The sequence below is a fragment of the Spathaspora passalidarum genome, assembly GCF_000223485.1.
Source record: "Spathaspora passalidarum NRRL Y-27907 unplaced genomic scaffold SPAPAscaffold_4, whole genome shotgun sequence".
Taxonomy (NCBI): domain Eukaryota; kingdom Fungi; phylum Ascomycota; class Pichiomycetes; order Serinales; family Debaryomycetaceae; genus Spathaspora; species Spathaspora passalidarum.
Window position 1 is genome coordinate 359,382 of NW_006767428.1, and position 18,234 is coordinate 377,615.

General features: G+C 40.4%; 5 protein-coding genes across 5 annotated transcripts; 2 read left to right on the forward strand and 3 right to left on the reverse strand. All coding sequences in view use genetic code 12, as the record gives it.

Moving 5' to 3' along the window:
• Positions 1-825: 825 nt before the first annotated feature.
• On the forward strand, positions 826-1,878 carry SPAPADRAFT_61141 (Sut1p; the record flags this gene model as incomplete). The annotated part of the gene is made up of 1 exon (XM_007375258.1): positions 826-1,878. One exon carries the CDS (start codon positions 826-828, stop codon positions 1,876-1,878), a length of 1,053 nt encoding a protein of 350 aa, XP_007375320.1.
• A 989-nt stretch (positions 1,879-2,867) lies between these two features.
• On the reverse strand, positions 2,868-5,215 carry SPAPADRAFT_66711 (uncharacterized protein; the record flags this gene model as incomplete). The annotated part of the gene is made up of 1 exon (XM_007375259.1): positions 2,868-5,215. One exon carries the CDS (start codon positions 5,213-5,215, stop codon positions 3,122-3,124), a length of 2,094 nt encoding a protein of 697 aa, XP_007375321.1.
• Positions 5,216-5,681: 466 nt separating this feature from the next.
• On the reverse strand, positions 5,682-6,679 carry SPAPADRAFT_66712 (uncharacterized protein; the record flags this gene model as incomplete). The annotated part of the gene is made up of 1 exon (XM_007375260.1): positions 5,682-6,679. The coding sequence occupies one exon, from the start codon at positions 6,677-6,679 to the stop codon at positions 5,738-5,740; it is 942 nt and encodes a 313-aa protein (XP_007375322.1).
• A 407-nt stretch (positions 6,680-7,086) lies between these two features.
• On the reverse strand, positions 7,087-8,025 carry SPAPADRAFT_61142 (uncharacterized protein; the record flags this gene model as incomplete). Its single annotated transcript, XM_007375261.1, has 1 exon — positions 7,087-8,025. A coding segment is annotated over one exon (939 nt), but the record flags the coding sequence as incomplete, so codon positions are not given.
• An 8,167-nt stretch (positions 8,026-16,192) lies between these two features.
• SPAPADRAFT_61143 (serine/threonine protein kinase) lies at positions 16,193-18,102 on the forward strand (the record flags this gene model as incomplete). The annotated part of the gene is made up of 1 exon (XM_007375262.1): positions 16,193-18,102. One exon carries the CDS (start codon positions 16,556-16,558, stop codon positions 18,059-18,061), a length of 1,506 nt encoding a protein of 501 aa, XP_007375324.1.
• Positions 18,103-18,234: the final 132 nt, after the last annotated feature.

Sequence of the window (18,234 nt, forward strand, 5' to 3'; positions counted from 1 at the left end):
GTAAGTCTTTGTTTGACGCTGTCTTGTGAGTCTTCCTGATATGAGGGACTTCCAAGGTATTTTTTTTTTTCTTTGCTGTTTTTTTCGCCGCTCTTTAGTTCTCTATTTTTGGAATCCACCTTTACCACACGGATTTTGTTCCGAGGTTTTCCTTGTTAGTCAAAGACGATTCGGAAGCCGAAGCGATGGGGGAGGATATACCGAGTAACAAGCAAACAAAGCACATCTAGACCCTAGTTTAGCGCCTCCTCTTCACCGCAACCTCGCCCCCCCCCTCTCCTTGACTTATTTTTGAGATTGTGAAAAATTCTTTTTTAAGTTATACGACGAGTGATACAGAGAGGGGAATCGCGAGAGGAGAAATCAAATTCAACAAACCCGCGGGTTTTCACTGTATGGTTTAGAGAATTTAGAAAGGAGAGAAAAAACTTAGTCATCGCATACTCCCCCATGGAGATCCCGGAGAAGGAAGAAAAATGAATGAGGCAAAATCAAAAGTCAAACCGTCGTCGCACCTCGGAGAAGGCCTCCGGAGTTCAAAGTTCGTTGTTGTAAACTTGAATTGTCGTTTTGTGTGCACATTATTTACCTGCTTTTCGAATAGGTTATTCTTGGGGGGAGAGAGGGGGAAAAATCTTTTTTTTGTGTCTTCCTGGTTGAAGAGGGGTATTTCTTTAATTCAAAAAAAAAAATTGTAATAAAAAAAAAAAAAAGAAAAATTAAATTACTGCAACTGCAAAAAACATATAAAAGTAGTGTCATTTTCGTCTTTAATTTTTAAATGCTTTCGTTTCTGGTTATTACTGTTTAATTTGGGTTTTAATAATGTCTGATCTTTTATTATATTCGATCATGCACAATCCTCAGTGCATTGGTCATAATAACAACACATTTCCGAAACAACAACCCCAGACACAAATCTCATTACCACCTTTATCGTCTTTATTACCACCAATTCATAATTATCACTACCATAATCATCATCATCACCACAATACAAATGACGTGATCTTACCACCACCTTCTAACTACACCACTGCACCATTGATTCACAGCGGGTCCATTACTCCAACCCAAAACCACCATCCTCTCACTGAATCCAATTTAATTAAGCAAAACATGGAACCTTCTAATGGCTTGGGTCTTTTGACTTCAGCCATATCTTCGTTGCCTTCTTGTTCACCAGCTTCTTCGGTGGCTTCAATGTCATCACCATCTTCCCCAAATATGAAATCCAGAACTAAAAGAAGACAAAGATTAGGACCAAGTTGTGATTCTTGTAGATTAAGAAAGGTTAAGTGTGATGCTGACATCATCATTCTTGCCAAACAAAATGGATTACAATCAGTTGCCCTTCATCACCCAAACGTTGCCCTTGAAGAACAATTAAATGCACTTGCCCAAGGTCAATCTATTCCTATTAATGAAGAATACAATTTGATTGTAACTAATGACAAGTTGATTAAGTTCAAGAGTTGTCACAGTTGTAATTTGAAACAATTACCTTGTTGTTTCTCCAAGGGATTCACCAAGGAAGACATCATGAGTAACAAGAGACTGTCTACTGCTACATCTCCTGCTATGACTACGACCACCCCATCTGTGATCAAAAAGAGTAAACCAGTCATCAAGAAGAAAGCCTTACCAAAATCATCCCCAATAATACTGGCAATCACACAACAATTAAAACCAATTACTCCTATGGCCATTGCTTCGGTGAAGCAAGAGTTACCAGAAGAACAATTTGCCGCTGGTCGCAAATCTTCGTGTATCTCATGCCGCAAAAGAAAAGTCAGATGTGTTTACAATGCCACATTAAACAAATGTGAAGGATGTAATAAGAAAAAGTCTGATTGTGTTTATGACAAACAAAAATAGACAGACATATGGTTTTAAAAAGGGTTTTAGTTTTTACTTCTTGGTTATTTGGGTTATCTAGAATTTTGGGTTATTTAGGTTGTAATAGTAATATGTTAATACATAATAATAATGATAATGTTAATCTTTACACTTTTTTATTTGTCATGTCATAATTTTGTGTGTCTGTCTGCAAAAAAAGCCCGCGGCATATAATTTTATTAAAATAGCTCTTGCTTCCTGTATACAAAACCCTAATGCATGCCTCGGACTACGTAAAATAGATACATAAACATTCTTCCAGATATAAACAAGGTGGGGTATAGATAAAACTCCTTCTTATCGGGAAGGTAAACAGAACAAATCCATGTGATTATATTTATTGTATGTGTAGCAAAAACCCTTCACATAATTTGATACTTGGGCAGCATCATCTACAATCTCTGTGATCTTCCGCCTGGGGATTCACTGTGGGGAAAAACAGGCGGGGAGGAGAAATGTGACTGGACGAGCGGGACACAAAAAATGTGAACATGGAAAAAAAGGTATAAACTGCAAGCATGCAAAAAGCTTAAAGAAATGGCACCGAACCTTATCCGAACAATTTGCACGAGATAAGTTTCACGTCATGGTGAAAAGGATGATATCCCCTCACCATCTTATCCCCCACCTGTCTAGGGTAAGCCGTTTATGCGCTTATTAATAAAAACACCGCGGACCCTAATTAGGTAATTGTTCCCATCGTACAGATGGAACATTACTCAAGTGGGGATGAAGGAAAGAGAAGGAGAATTAAGTCAAGTGGAGAACTTAGATCTAGATCAGATGGAACTAAGCGCGGTTATTCTTTCTCCGAAAAAAAAAATAATATGACGAACAAAAATCCACGACACAAGAAAATATTTCCGGACTTTGCGAAGAACTCCGAAAGCGGAATATCAGATGCGTAGACAATCGTCATGAGGTGATATTTTTTTTTTTACAATTACAGGAATCAGTATTGGTCTAATATCCTTGTTATATTAAATCTAAACATGTGAGCTATACATGTTTATCAAGAAGAAATTCGATCTAATAGAAGTGTTAGTTTCGAGAAAATCCATGTGTTGCAACTGCAAAAAATGAACAGAGTAGCTGCAAATAAACATGAATTTATGCAGCAAGATTGGCCACTTTTCCAAACAAACTCATTCTCTCTTTCATTCTTGATTAATATCACCAAGGCTAATAGATATTTTCTTTCTTTCATCTTATATCTTCGTTGCTAGAATACACCAGCGTTTCCACCAGAACCTCCAGTTCCTCCTTCTCCCCCAATACCCCCGTTTCCACCGTTTCCACCGTTTCCACCTTCGCCCCCAATTGTAGTAGTAACAGTAGTTGTAGCTTGTCCTCCAGTCCCTCCTGCACCACCGATACCTCCATTTCCACCATTTCCACCTTCACCTCCTGCTGTAGTGCTAACAAAACCACCTCCATTTCCACCTTCTCCTCCTGCACCGCCGATACCTCCATTTCCACCATTTCCACCTTCGCCTCCTGCTGTAGTAGTATCAAAGTTTCCACCATTCCCACCTTCACCTCCTGCTGTAGTACTGATAAATCCGCTTCCATTTCCACCTTCTCCCCCTGCTGTAGTTTCAATACCACCACCTTCTCCAATAGTAGATACTCTTTCACCAGTACCACCTGATCCATCACCAGTAATACTAGTAGTTATAGTTTTATCATTTTCACCTTGGCCACCAGTTCCACTTTCACCTCCAGCAGTAGTGGAAACGCTAGTAGTTGCTTGCTGATCGGTTCTGTCCTCTCCATCATTGTCAGTGGAAAGTGACGTTCCATTTTCACTCTGACCACTAGTTCCACCTTCACTTGTAGAAATAATAGTACTAGATTGTCTACCATCACCTTCTTCACTGCTTATTGTAGCAGTAGGACTCCCAGTTTCTTGACTGTCATTAGATGTACTAGCAGTAACAAAAATATCACTATTTTCACCTTGTTCAGCTGTGCTAATATCTGAAGAACTAGGTTGAATAGAACTAGTTGTTCCATAAGTACCATCATCATTAGCACTAGTGATAATTGAGTAGGTATCACTTCCACCAAAGCCGAATGTACTAGCCATCCCACCATTATCTTGTCCTGTTTGCTCCATAATATCACTACTAGTAGGGAGAACTGTCCCACTTTGATTAATAAGTGTACAGTCACGAGTACTAATCGTGACTTGGCTATTTTGACTGTTACTTGAAACGCTCATAATATTTTGACTATTGGTGCTAAAGGAAGTATCTCGATAACTGTTACTTGTGATTGAGTTAGAATTTCCATGATTTCCTTGACTGGAATCGGTAGCAGAAACTTTGATTTGTCTACTAGTGGTTGAGTTCTCATTATGAATAGTTTTGCGACTCTTGCTAATATTAGAAGTAACAAAGCTTTCCGAACTTTTATTGTTGGCTGTAGTAGACGTGTCATTTTGACTACTTTTAGTAACTAGAGTAGTGGTAGTAAACCTACTTTGACCACCACTAATGTTTAAAGTAATGTCCGAAGAAGTCTGTGCCGAAGTTGAAGTTATTTGATCACCAGGTAAATTAAAAAATGGATTTGCTGGATTATTTTGACCATAGCTGATACTTGGTACCCCCCAATTATTTTCATATTGACTGGATGCAGTAGTAGCAGCAGCAGCAGTAGCAGTAGTAGTAGAGGAAATAATACCCTCAAGAACAACATTGGCTACACTAGTGGAGACTCCCTGGATAGTTTGGATGGGTGAGATAATTTGTGCATTTTCAGGAGAGGGTCTAGTTGCACCTGATACGTTTGGAGCACTGTTGTCAATTATACTGATAGTAGGTACAGAAGACACTTTGTCATTTTCAACGCCAATAGTAACAGAGGTACTTGGATGAGTTTCTGGAGTTCCTATAGTGGGAACCACCATTAGAAATCCTGATTGTCCGTTTTGATCACCTTGGGAGAAAATCCTTGTAGTGGATCCACTTTGTCCCGACACATGGATACTGCTTTCAGCGTTATTTCCAAGAATGTTAGATTCATGGCCAGTAGCATCAATACCTGCAACACCTGGACCATTTTGATTGCAAATATTTAATGTAGTGGTTTCAGTAACAGTTTTAGTTTCTGTGATTGGAACATATATGATGGTGGTTTTGGTGACTGTAGTACGTTCTCGTCGGGAAAAAGTGCTAGATCTTGTGGAAGATGAGTTGGCCCAATGTGTCGAACTTGAGTATATTGAAGAACTTTTGGAAGAAAATTGAGATGAGTATGATGCACCGTAGATGTAAACAGCTAGGTAAAAGTATATAATACAATTAATCATTAATCTTTGTTGCTGATAAAATGGAATGTTTTCAAATAATTGTTACAAATTTTATAGTTATAGTTGATATTTTCACCAAGATGAGGCATGTATTCTCTTCCAAGTTTATAACAACTACAAAGCAAGCATCTTTTTGATTATAAATAAAACACAGCTAAATATAGAACCAAGATAGTCTTTGAAAATGAAAATCTGGCAAGGCTTTGGTGACCTTTTGTAGTGAGAGAAAATATGTTGCAAAAAAATAATCGGGGTTCTAAATTTGTAGAAATAATTTTTTTTGGCGTAAATAAAATGGGCTTCCCCGACTTTTGTTTCTTTTATTCAAAGTATCACCATTGAACCGTCTCTTTGTTATCATGTTTTTATAAAATATTTTCCAGTGATTATCTTCTACCCACTAAGCTCCATATTTGAACAATACAGTGGGTTAAGATCAAACGGTTTACATACCTTTAAGCTCAAAAAAAAAATTAGATAGTCTATTTCTATAATAACACTATACAACCTCTAAATCTCAAGCTAATAGTAGATAGTGGAACCCTTGTAGTAATATGCAGAATAAGGAGCAGTTGAAAGTGATTCTGGTTCTGAATCTGATACAGATGGGTAATAGCCAGAGCTACTTGGGTAGACATAGTCACTAGCTAAAGAGTCAACCCACATGGAACTAGACTCTTCTGGTTCTGAAGAAGTAGTAGGATAATATATTGAAGTGGTATATTCACTTAATTCTGTGGTATAGGGGTCATACATGAAAGATTCGATATATTCACTTGACGAAGAACCAATCCGCGAATTAGATCCAGATGTTGAATTCTGGTATTTGGCAGTATAGCCAGTGTCATATACTTCAGTAGTGTAAATAGTGGTATATGTGGTAGTAGCATCAGTATAGGTGTACGTTAAAGTATAAGTATCACGGTTAACGGTGGTAGTCATAGCTCCTTGGCTGCCATTTCCTTCAATCCAACCACCAGAACCGTCAACTGCAACAGTAGTTGTAGTTCCTTCGCATTCAACTGTGGTTGTAGTGGTTTCAGTAACAACCACAGTTTCAGATGCTTCAATATAGATAGTTTCGGTAGTAAGAGCATTGCATGCTGAACTTGGGTAAGAATAGCGATAATTCATGGTAGTACCAATGCTGAGAACATATGTATCTGTTGAGTAACTATTAGTTTCAATGGAAGAAGAGTTTGCCCAGTCATTTACAGTCGAATAAATTCTTGAAGAGTAACTAGAAGATTCGTCAATTGGATAAGATGAATATTCCTCATTGGAGTCAATTGAAATTGTCAGACTAGGCCCATAATTAAGGTAGTCACTCAAATTAACTGTCGAATATTCATTACCAGGCAAACCAACATTTTTAGCTATAGTGTTCTTGTATGCTGGAGGATATTCGGTGGTTTCACCAAGAACCAAAGCAGTTAAAGCAAACAAAGCGATGTATCCAATCATTTTTTGTGATATTATTGGATGATATGTACTGTGTAATAGCACTTAGATCAATTGGATAGATTCTTATCATCCTTTTATATAGCTCATTTTATTTTGCAACAAACTTGGCTATATCTTGCAACTCTTCGTAAATACGGTTTGTTGCTAAAATGGGAAATCAAAAAGAAAAAAAAAAAACCTAAATTTAAATTCCATCCGTTTGCTTTAAAGCCTTGTTTGAAATACTTTTTAACAATTCAACAACTCTCCACCTTTCTAAAATTATAATTAACAAGGCTTTGTACGATTAAAGTAGAGTCCCGAAGCAGTTACAACATTCATAAAATTAATTTTTAATATACATTTTTCTAGTATCTTTTAATAAACCTATTTTTTGTTTCTTAATCTAGCAATTATCAACTAAAACCTTATGATTGTAAATCCATCACATTAACACGTGCTCTTCTAGCTCCGCCCCTCTTTGCCTTCTTACCAGTTGAAGATCCACCAGCAGACATAGCCAATAAATTATCCAAACTTGCAGTAGCCAAACTTGGAGTGTTTGCTTGAGACTTTGGCTGAGGCTTTGGAGGAGCCGCGCCATCTTCATTAGCAGCACTTGTTGCCACTAAATGTGGCGAAGCAAGTGCATTACCAGGACGGGCAGGACCTGGACCAGTAGCTGGAGGTGCACCAAGAGGAGATGGGCCATTAGGAGCCTTTCTCTTCATCATTGGAGGCGGAGGAGTTTCAGCCGCCTTCAATTGTTCTTCAACCGGCTTAGTCTTATCTAACCAACGCTTATGTTCTTCATCATAGTAAAACAAGTTTTCCTTCTCACCTAAATTAGCTCTTGTAGGCTTTGGTTTACCGTCATTATTCTTCCCAAGGAAATTAAACCAACGTCCATCTTCACCTTTACCTCTTTGACTACGTTGTTGCTGTTGTCTTTGGTGTTCTCTTTGTTGTTGTTCCTGTTGTTTCTTCAACTTGGCTTGCTTCTCTTGGAGTTTCTTTTTTGCAAGTTTCACATCTTCATCATCTTCATCTTCATCCTCAGCGATTGGAACATAGTCCTTCACGGTATCATCTTCAACCTCATACTGTTGATACAATTGACTTTGTTGCGATTGAGAAAGACGAGATGAAAAGAGACCAGAAGGTGGTGGGTTAGCACCAATCACCGAGTTGGCTCGAGTAGTATATTCAGGAGAACCAGGGATGGGGAATCCATCAAATCCAAACTTCGGATTAGATGGCTCTTGATAAGAAGCAGCAAACTCAGCCGGCGATGGACCACCAAATTGATTCAATGTCAAAGGATGTGGTTTTGGGGTGTGCAATTGAGATCCAGGAATTTCATCAAAGCTATCGTCAACATTAGGAATGTTTCTCGTAGGATCTCTTCTGCGTTGTTGTTCTTTTTCATGCTCATGTTGTTCTTCTTCCTTGTGCACTTCAACTCTTGGTAATTCATGCTTTGGTTGTTCTTGTTTACCAGCTGTTGGTGATTCTACATTGTATCCTCCATATGAAAACATATCAAAATTGGCAGGTGGTTCCTTTGGTTCATCCACTTTAGTAGGCGCTGAATAGTCTTGTGCGGTAGCTGGTGGTCCATACTTGTTTCTTGAAGTCTTTGGTTTGGCAGCAGCATTAGGAGCATAAGGATTGATTCTAGGTGGTGCAGATTTGGCAGGTTTTGATGGTCCCTTTGGTGGAGGTGGAAGAGATGCTTCTTGTTCTTCCTTCTGATCTTCCTTGTGTTCCTCCTTGTGTTCCTCCTCGTGTTCCTCCTCGTGTTCCTCCTCGTGTTCCTCCTCGTGTTCCTCCTCGTGTTCCTCCTCATGTTTCTCGTCTTGCACGGATTCTGGTTCTTCCTCAACTTGTTCTTCTTGCTTGTAAGGAGCTGCTTCTTCAACAGATGTTCTCTTAATTGGAGGTGGTGCAACTTGTTCAATTGATTGAGTCTTCTTGTGTTGAGGTGGCGCAACTTGTTCAATTGATTGAGTCTTCTTATGTTGAGGGGGTGGAGGAGGAATGTCATCTCGGTGAATATCTACTGATTGTTTCTTTCTTGGTGGCAATTCTCCAACCGATGGCCTCTTTCCTGGTGGTGGCACAGTTTCATGACTTTCTCTTCTTGGTGGTGCATTTCCATGACTTTCTCTCCTTGGTGGCGGCACTTCATGACTCTCCTTCATTGGAGGTGGAGCAATTTCATTACTTTCTCTTCTTGGTGGTGCATTTTGTTTCAATGGTGGCTGTGAATCATGTTGTTTCACTGGAGGTGGAGCTATTTCATGACTTACTCTTCTTGGTGGTGCATCATATTTCATTGGTGGTGGTGGTGCTGCTGCTGCTGGCATATCATTCTGTTTCATTGGAGGTGGGGCATCGTGTTTCACTGGAGGTGGGGCAGTATGGCTTTGTTTAACAGGAGGTGGAACAGCCACTTCATTGATAGTTTCGCCAAGAATAGCGCTCAGCTGCTGTCTCGACTGACTAGCTACCGAAACACTTGATCCATAGTGATTAGCATAAGGATAGTTCAAAGCTTCCTTTTGTGCTAATGGAGAATGAGTCTTGACATGAGCATCATGCAATTGTTGAGGTGGTGGTAATTTTGATTCAGTAGTTTCGTGAAGACTATACTGCGATGAATTACTAGGGGCATACTTCAGTGGCCCCTTTGGTTGTACCTGTGCTTGTGGTGCCTGAGGTTGTGCTTGACCAGGTGAATACTTACTTGGTGCTGATGCATATGATGGGAATGATTGAAGTTGAGGTGCATAATTCAGCGATGGTTGTCTATTAGGTTCACCAGGACGAACTGGGGCCGACGACACAGAATTGAATGGTTGTTGACTTCCTTGAGACCCAAACTGATCCGGCATTCTAGCCATAGGCAGATTATACGAACTTTGCAAAGCACCGAAATCAACCGTAGAAGTGTTTCTCGAAACTGATGGACTGAATTTACTAAACACACCATTATCACTCGTCTTCTTGGGCTTGGCATCATCACTACTTCCACCAGCAATAAACTTATCAATTTGTCCCCAGAAGTTGACTTTCCCCATCTTACCGGCAAACCAACCCAGTTCACTTGATCCTGATTCATTCAATCTCATCAACAAGTTTTCAAACTCCAGTACTAAATTAGGACCAATGTATGGTGACTTGTTTCCCATGGTCTTGATAGCATTGTTGATGTAGTCAGCATACCTTTGAGCTTCAGTTGTAAGTCCATAATCGGCCAAAGTAGAAGCATGCTTCAATTTCAACGATAATAAATGTGGGAAAGGCACCGCAGGCATGGTGCCTTGATAAGTCAAAATGTATTCATACACTTGAGTATACATTGAATGCTCCCCAGAAAGTAAAACCATAAACGAAGCGTGCTTCCCAAATGATAATCCAGCCAAAATATATGACACATCGCATCCAATTTGGTTATGATATTGACTGCTCAAGAATTTTCCAAACTCAGTCAAGAACTCTCCGGTCTTGACCGATCCACTAATGGCAACAGTAGATACAATTTCTCGCCAATGAATATTGGCATACTCACCTTCATTAGCTACAGCCGTTAAGTCTTCAATGACACTTTGTACATTACCAGCAATCACCTTCAATATGATCGGCATGATATGCATGACCTTATTGTTTGATTTCTGGAATGGGAAACTGTTACGAGCATATTCCGAAGCAATCTTGGCGAATCGTTCTGGTCCACTGAAATTAGCAATGACTAAAGCCAAGGCCCAATCACCACGGGAAATAGTGAATTCAAGCGCTTTTTCCATATTTCCGGCTTGGATCAACGAAAACACAGTATTAACACCAGAATTATCCAATCTGTACGCATTAGTAGCACCAACACCGACAATTCCTGAAATTGGTAAATCAGAAGCTTCAAAATTAATGGCAGGATTTAAAATCAGACATACTCCACGCAAAAACTCAGGTGATTTAAAATTACCATCATGCTTAACCAACTGCAACAAAACTTGATTCAACAATGCTTCATCAGGTTTGTTCACATGCTGCAAATACCTGGCCGAAACATCCAACCACTTCTCAATATCCTTCTTCTTGGTCTTTCCCTTGATCAATGGACCAGGGAACTCGGCATAAACCTCACGATCTTTGAAAATACCATCAACTTGCTTTACAGACACTCTAGGTGGTTGGTCATAATGGGCACTAGGAATAACCGCCACGACATTATGTGAAACACTCCAATTGAAAATGGGGAATTGACGATGCATGAGTTCTTCATTGGACATGACTTTACCTGACTTGTAAATGTTACCACTTCTGGAAGCACCGGAAAATCCTCTTGTTCTGACCGGCAACAATTGTTCATGATGAGCATTCACATCCACAGGAGGTAATGCTGGAGCATACGGATTCACTTCTTTGCCTTTACCACCAATCAAACTACTAGCACGGGAATGGGTACGATTGTGGGTTTGACTTTGTGGAGCATAGGGACCAGCTTTAGGCACATAAGGACTCGTGGCCGAGTTGTTACCTTGATTACGACCAACATTGGTGTTGAGACGTTGTGGTACAATGTTTCCCGATGTCGATGGACCCGAGACAACTGGGAATGGTTGTGGAACTTTTGGAGAATATGCTTGTGGAGCATATGACTTTTGTGGTGGCCCAGCCGCAGCAGGTGGACCAGGTGGTGGAGCATATATTGGTTGTGGAGATTGTTGATATGAAGATCCTCCCGAAACAGTAGTCAGAGAACGCCCATACGCTGGCTGTTGTTGTTGAGGTGGTTGCGGTGGTCCCGTTGGTGGTTGAGATTGTAAATAGGCATTTCCAAGAACAGCTGGTACTGGTGGTTTAGGCAATAAAGCTGGTTGAGCTTGGTTAAGCATTTGCTGTTGCACAATTGGCGAAGTTCCTGATTTTGGTTTGTATGGGTTAACTGGTGGTGGTTGTGCGATTTGTGCTGGTGGTGGTGGGGCTTGTTGTGCAGGTTGATGTGGAACATGTGGTTGAGACTTGACAGGTAAAGCAACTGGCCTAGCAGGAGCAGCTCTAGCAGGCTGTGGTAAATCAAGTGGTAAATCTTCAAAAAATGCTTTGTGTGGTTCCAGTGGAGGGTGTGCTGCTGTTGTTGTTGCTGCTGCTGCTGCTGCTTGTGGAACTGATTGTTGTGAAGTATTTGCTGAACTGTGTGCTACTGGCGGTGGGGCAACAGCATGATCTCCTCCTCCTGGAGCATACTTGTTTGAAGTAACATGTCTTGGTGCTGGCTTAATAGTTTGATGAATCAACATGTCAGGGAAATCATAAGCATCGTGTTTCTTTTTCGATTCTTCAAGATTCTTGACAAATTCATTGGCGGTTTGTTGTTTTGGGGTGACCACATAGTTGGGTTTGACACTTGCATCAGGAATATACGAGTGATGATGTTGAGCTGGTTGCACTGGTGGTAAACTTGGTTGAACTGGTTGTACAGGAGGCAATGTTGCTTGACTTGGTTGTTGATATTGTTGTTGTGGTTGAACCGGTTGTGCTGGTGGTGCTGGTGGTTGATAACGCAGAGTAGCAGGTGCAACTGGAACAGCGGTAGAAGCAGTAGGTTCTTGGACAGGTTCTGGCTGTGATTGTTGTTGCTGCTGCTCTGATGCAAGTGTTTGAATAACAGTTGTATCTTCATCTAAAAAGTCATCATCTAACAATAAATCGTCATCTAAAACGAGATTAGCAAATTTATCTAATGCTGCAGGGGTCTCAGCAGGTTTGGGTTCTTCTTGTTGGCTAATACTGCCAAGGAAATCGTCTGCATCGTCCTTGGCAAACAATTCGTCTAAATTACTGGAATGATGAGATTCCATTGGTGTTGATTGTTCTTGGGAATGTTCAACATCAAGTACAGGTTGTTGTTGTTGATAAAAGTCATCTTCGGCTGCTTGTTCTGCATGATGTTCGGCAGGTTGTTGAGGATAAAAGTTAGGTTCTTCAGCTTGTTTGCTTTGTTCCTCTATTGGTTGTTGCTGATATGGATGATAGTCTTGTCCGTAAGCGTCAAATTGTTGTGGTTCATCATGCTGAGGTTCATAAGGAGCTTGTTCAGGCTCAAAGTGATTTTCTTGTGGATGTTCATGTTCATAGAGGTTAGATTGTTCCACTTGAGCGTTAGCTTGGTCCACTTCAGGCTCATAAGGATTTGCTTGATCCACTTGGGGTGCATAAGGGTTAGTTGGCTCTACTTGGGCGTTGGGTTGTTCCACTCCAGGCTCATAAGGATTAGCTTGATCAACTTGGGGTTCATAAGAATTGGCTTGTTCCACTTGGGGTGCATAAGGGTTAGTTTGTTCCACTTGGGCGTTGGCTTGTTCCACTTGATCGTTGGCACATTCCACTTGAGGTCCGTACGAGTTATCTTCTTGTACCGCTTGAGGATCATAAGAATTTGCCACTTGGTGATCTTGCTGAGGTTCATATGAATTTACCACTTGGTGATCTTGCTGAGGCTCATATGGGTTAGACGCCTGATGAACTGGCTCTTGTTGTTCCTGTTGATAGGCATTCTCCTGGTAATCATGCTGTGGTGCATATGGATTCAGTGAATGTTGATGCAGTTGGTAAGGAGGATATTGGAAATTCTCCTTTTGGTGATCTTCATGAACTTCTGTACTTTCATACTGAATCTCCTCAAAGTCTTGCGGTGGTGGCGGTGGTGGTGCTTGTTGTTGTTGTTCACTCATCCAGTTGTCAAGATGTTCCTTGTGCCCGCCGTCATCTTCGTCCCCACTCACCAATGCATCCAATTCCTGATCCAACAAATTGTCCAAATCCTGTTCGGCTTCAACGGCGCTAGCTTGATTTGGTTGGTATGGATTATAGGTAGAATGGCTATGCGCTTGACTAGCACGATGCTGTTGCTGTTGATGGTGCAGCGAATTGAATGCATAGTCCAATTGTTCATCGATCATAGAGCTATGGGCGTTGGAATGATGGCGGTGTCTAGGCTGTTGATATTGCAAATATGGCAGATCATTAAACCGACTAAATGAGCTTTCGCTGTTGTTATACGGTGGACCTGTCCCACTCATTGCATACCCTCTATTAAAAACTTTTTGATGTGCTAATTGATTGCAATCACGACGTGTAAAGTGAGTGGTTGTAAATATATGGTGTGGTTGGTTTTCGACACGTACAAAAAATTGTTGTTGACCAAAGTGGGAGGTCGTGCGCAATGGAGAAAACACAAATCTCGTAAATCACGTGGATTACGAGCCGCACAATAACAGATGACTGTTAGACGCACGATGGATCGCCAGGTCCCCAGATTGGATCGACAATGTGCTGGTGGCTTGATTGGACAGTGCCAGGTTTATGCTGGTGTATGCGGGGACATTGCTGTGGTGCTGGATTACCATTGTTATTTTTGTTATTGCGTTTGTAAGTACTTTTGCTATTGCGTTTGATATTACTTTTGTAAGTACTTTTGTTATTGCGTTTGTTAGTACTTTTGTTGGTACTTTTGTTAGTACTATTGCTGCTACTATTGCTGCTACTATTGCTGCTACTATTATCATGCTATATATTCAACATTTCATACATGGATAAACCGATTATTGTAGATGTCATTACCAAAGCTTCCCAATATTCCCGGAACACATCCTCCAGAGCCCTCTCTTTCTAGAGAAGCACTAATTTGAAAGCCCTACCTATAAATGAACAATATTCCTGTTGCACATCGTCATCGAGTAAATTAGCTCCGAGCAAACGGTTTGGAAACAAAATTCAATATCTACATTATCCGTTGCAACCGAGTCTAAGCCCATTTCATAGACGGGCAAAGTGCTAAGTTTCACATGTCGCACAATAGACGAGAACTAGATGATGGCAACAAGCCTCATTGACTGCAAAATTATCAGTAATAATATTATAATTTTTTCTCACCATTATAACTGCACCTCTCCACACACACCAGATTTTAAAAAACTGTGCTAGTCTTGGCAAGTCCTGTGTGAAGCTATAACCTGCTTGGAATATCCATAATTGGCTTAAATTGAATGTTGAGGCGCTGCAGTTACAGAGAAATTAAGGTTTTAAATTGGGGGGTACTGCAGGTAAAACTCATCAACAAGTTTAGCCCGATACACATATACCCCACCTCCGGGTGAAAGTAATTGCAAGACAGAGAAACCAGATTTCACCTCAATTGTATCCTACAAAGTACAAGTTATTTCAATTGATATTTTTCACTATTTTCAGTCTAAGTTCCCGATTATCGGGTTTTAGGGTATTTTTTTATATAGGCTAATTTTTGTGTAATTCTTGGCAAAAATAAAAAAAATTAACCAGCCAAATTAGAGACGAATGCTGGGAGGGAATAACGGCTGTGCGTGTGCCTGAACATTGACGAAACACAACCTAACAAGTATAGCCTTGAAGATAAGTTGCTAAGATATATAGTTGATATTCATGTAAAGACAGTTCGGTCGTATGCCAATGCAAAACAACACTAATGCATCACAACATTGCAACAGTCAGTCCGATACCAACAATGGTTTAGCCTCACAAGATAGAATTCCATTTGAAATTTTGCAATTTCTCTTGAGCGCCTCGTATATTGGCACTAGATAACTGTCAAAGATTTCCCAACTGGGGACATCATTCTCCCAATTCAGTAATGTTCATTCCCATTATCTCTCCAATCTTTTGTTGACAATTGTACCCAGATCGCAAGGCTAAACGCCCCAAAAACCACGCCGGGAACAATCAAACCCAACATAGTTTGAACAATAGAATTGTCGATAACACAAAATGACATTTTTCAGCAGATGCGCGATTTTTTAATTTTTCATTTCTCAATTGGGGAATCGCTTGTTGAAAAATAATCTAAGATGCATTGTTTTTTCCATGTTACCCGATTGTCGATTTCATGTTACATTTTCAGTTACGAACAAGACACCAATTTGCAACTAGATGTGGACATTGTACTTGGACAGATTGTCAAAAAAATGTCGATTGCGCGGGGTGTTTTGTGTGGGATTTGACTGTTGCTAGGCAATGTTGACATCTTTTGAGGCTCGCCCCCCTCGAGTCAATTCTTGGGGTTTCCTGGATCGTGTCAGCCTCCATAGCGGATAAACATTTCGTGTTTGTAAACTGTGGGGTAAGAGTTACAAACGTACACCATTTGACGATGCAATTGATAGATATGGCTGTTATACAATACCATACAACCGATACAGTGTTAGCTATCGCTGCAATTGACGGCAAGCTTTGACATATTCGTTATCTCTAAGATAGTAAAATTGACTTATCTAAGGTGAAGTGAAAAAAAAAAAATTAAACCGCCTGGGTGTCTGCTGGTGAATGATAAAAAAAAAAAATAATTAGTCATTTATTTTTTAATCAAAAATTTCTTTGTCATTCAACCTTCGTTTTAACCTGCGTGCCACCACACAGTGTCAGTGTCAGTTTGCGTTTACGCTGATCATCATAAAAAGAAATGAAATTGTCATAATCTGTTTTCTTTTAATTTTACTGTAGGTTTTATTTATAGAACTTTTTGTGTCCCCCACCATTCCATCATAAATTTATAGGGTCATTCATTTTTTGGCAAGCATCATCATCATCATCGCAAAGTCCGCCCACGCCCGTTTAAATTTACAACCCACCACCAAGAAAAATTTGCCAATCCCAGTGTGCATTGGCAAATTTACTACACGTTACCTCATAGATTAATACCCCACGGTAATTGCACGTACCAGACAACCAGCCCCAAGATTTATTCTTATTTACGCTCTCCTTTCTCCCTCCCTCCCCTTTTAGGGCAAAATTTTCAGATTTGGCTGTATTTTATGAATCGTCATTCGCCCCAGATCTCAAAACACACGATACAAGTATACAATGAATTCAGATAATATATACCATCCAATATCACCCCTGGCGAAGCGCCATCCCAAGGATCTTCAAATCAAGGTCCCCTCCAATGGGAAATTAGGAGAGCCATTCACAAGCACCCCCAGTCCCGCAAGCACTAGCAGCGTAAGTTCGCGCTTTGAAACAATCACCCATTTGCCCACTCCCATCATCAACACCAACTCATTTATAAACTATGACACCACCACAGACTCCTTGCGGGAGACATTTAGTCAGCCGCGAATGATTTCCCCACCTAGAATCGTCAGTGATTATAAATTATCTAGACACCATAGCTTGAACGAAAAGGGACGAAGATTTGTCAGTAACCCAGAGAGGGCAAATACCGAGTCGCCAATCACCCCCACAACCTCGCCCACCTCGCCATCCAGCTCCAAATGGTATAGTCAAAGGTTTGTGGCTCCGCATCTAGGCATTGAGTTTGAATTTGTCGACGAATTGGGTGTGGGAAACTTCAGTAATGTTATATTAGCCGAAGGCGAGGGGAAGCTCGTAGCCATCAAGATAATAAGCATCCCCGCCGACTCCAAAAAACACGTCTCCAACTTCAAGTCGTTTGTATCACGAGAATTAAACGTATTATACCACGTAAGTTACCACCCCTGCATCACCAGTCTTGTCGACTACGACATAACCCTCGATATAAGCAACGACGACGTTTGCAACTTCCCTAAGGACGAAAAAGAAATGACTGTGTCTGACCAGGAATATGAAAACGTACAAGTACACAACCAACAGCTAATATTCCTAAACTATTGTCCTGGTGGCAATTTACTCCACTTTTTGTTATCACACAAACAAGCAAATTATTTACATGATTTACAATACTGGCATTTGATTAAACGAATAGTGTGTGAGGTCATCCTCACGGTTGCATTCCTCCATAACAAGAATATAATCCACCGCGATATAAAGCTAGAAAATATCCTTTTGCTCCATGACAGCATTGACCAGTTGACCGACACCAACCCAATTGTCAACATTTCCGATTTCGGATTAAGTAAGCGATTACAACACCCTGATCAATTGCTTGACACGCGATGTGGGTCACAAGACTATATATCGCCAGAGGTGCTCTTGGGAGCAAAGTACAATGGGAAACTAAGTGACAGCTGGTCAATTGGTGTTTTGATTTTTTCGATTCTCGAAAACAGATTACCGTTTGACTTGCCCCCAACGACACAATCGCCTGGTGTGTCACCTTCAGTACTCAAACGTAAACGTTCCAAGAACAGTGTGGCGCATAGAATAGCGACGATAGATTGGGATTGGCATAGGGTGAACACTTATTTGACCAATACCGATGACTTAGCAATGGAAATCAAAAAGATCATCACGCAATTGAAGCTGATTGTGGACTTGCTTTTGGTGAGAAAGGATAAACGAATTGATGTTGTTGAATTAATTGCTAAGCCAGAATATGCATGGATTAGACATGGTGTTCCTGATGACGTTGTTGAATTTAGCAAATAGATTAATACAATTGTATAGAATAATGATAATGATGTAATTTTAGAAAGGGTCTATGTATAAAGTTGCCAGTAGAGGGTTGTTGTTGTTGTTGTTGTTGTTGTTGTTGTCAAGCCAGAGTGGTTAGAGAAATGTCGCACAACGAATGTCGTGCTGCAGGATTTATGTCGCATTTT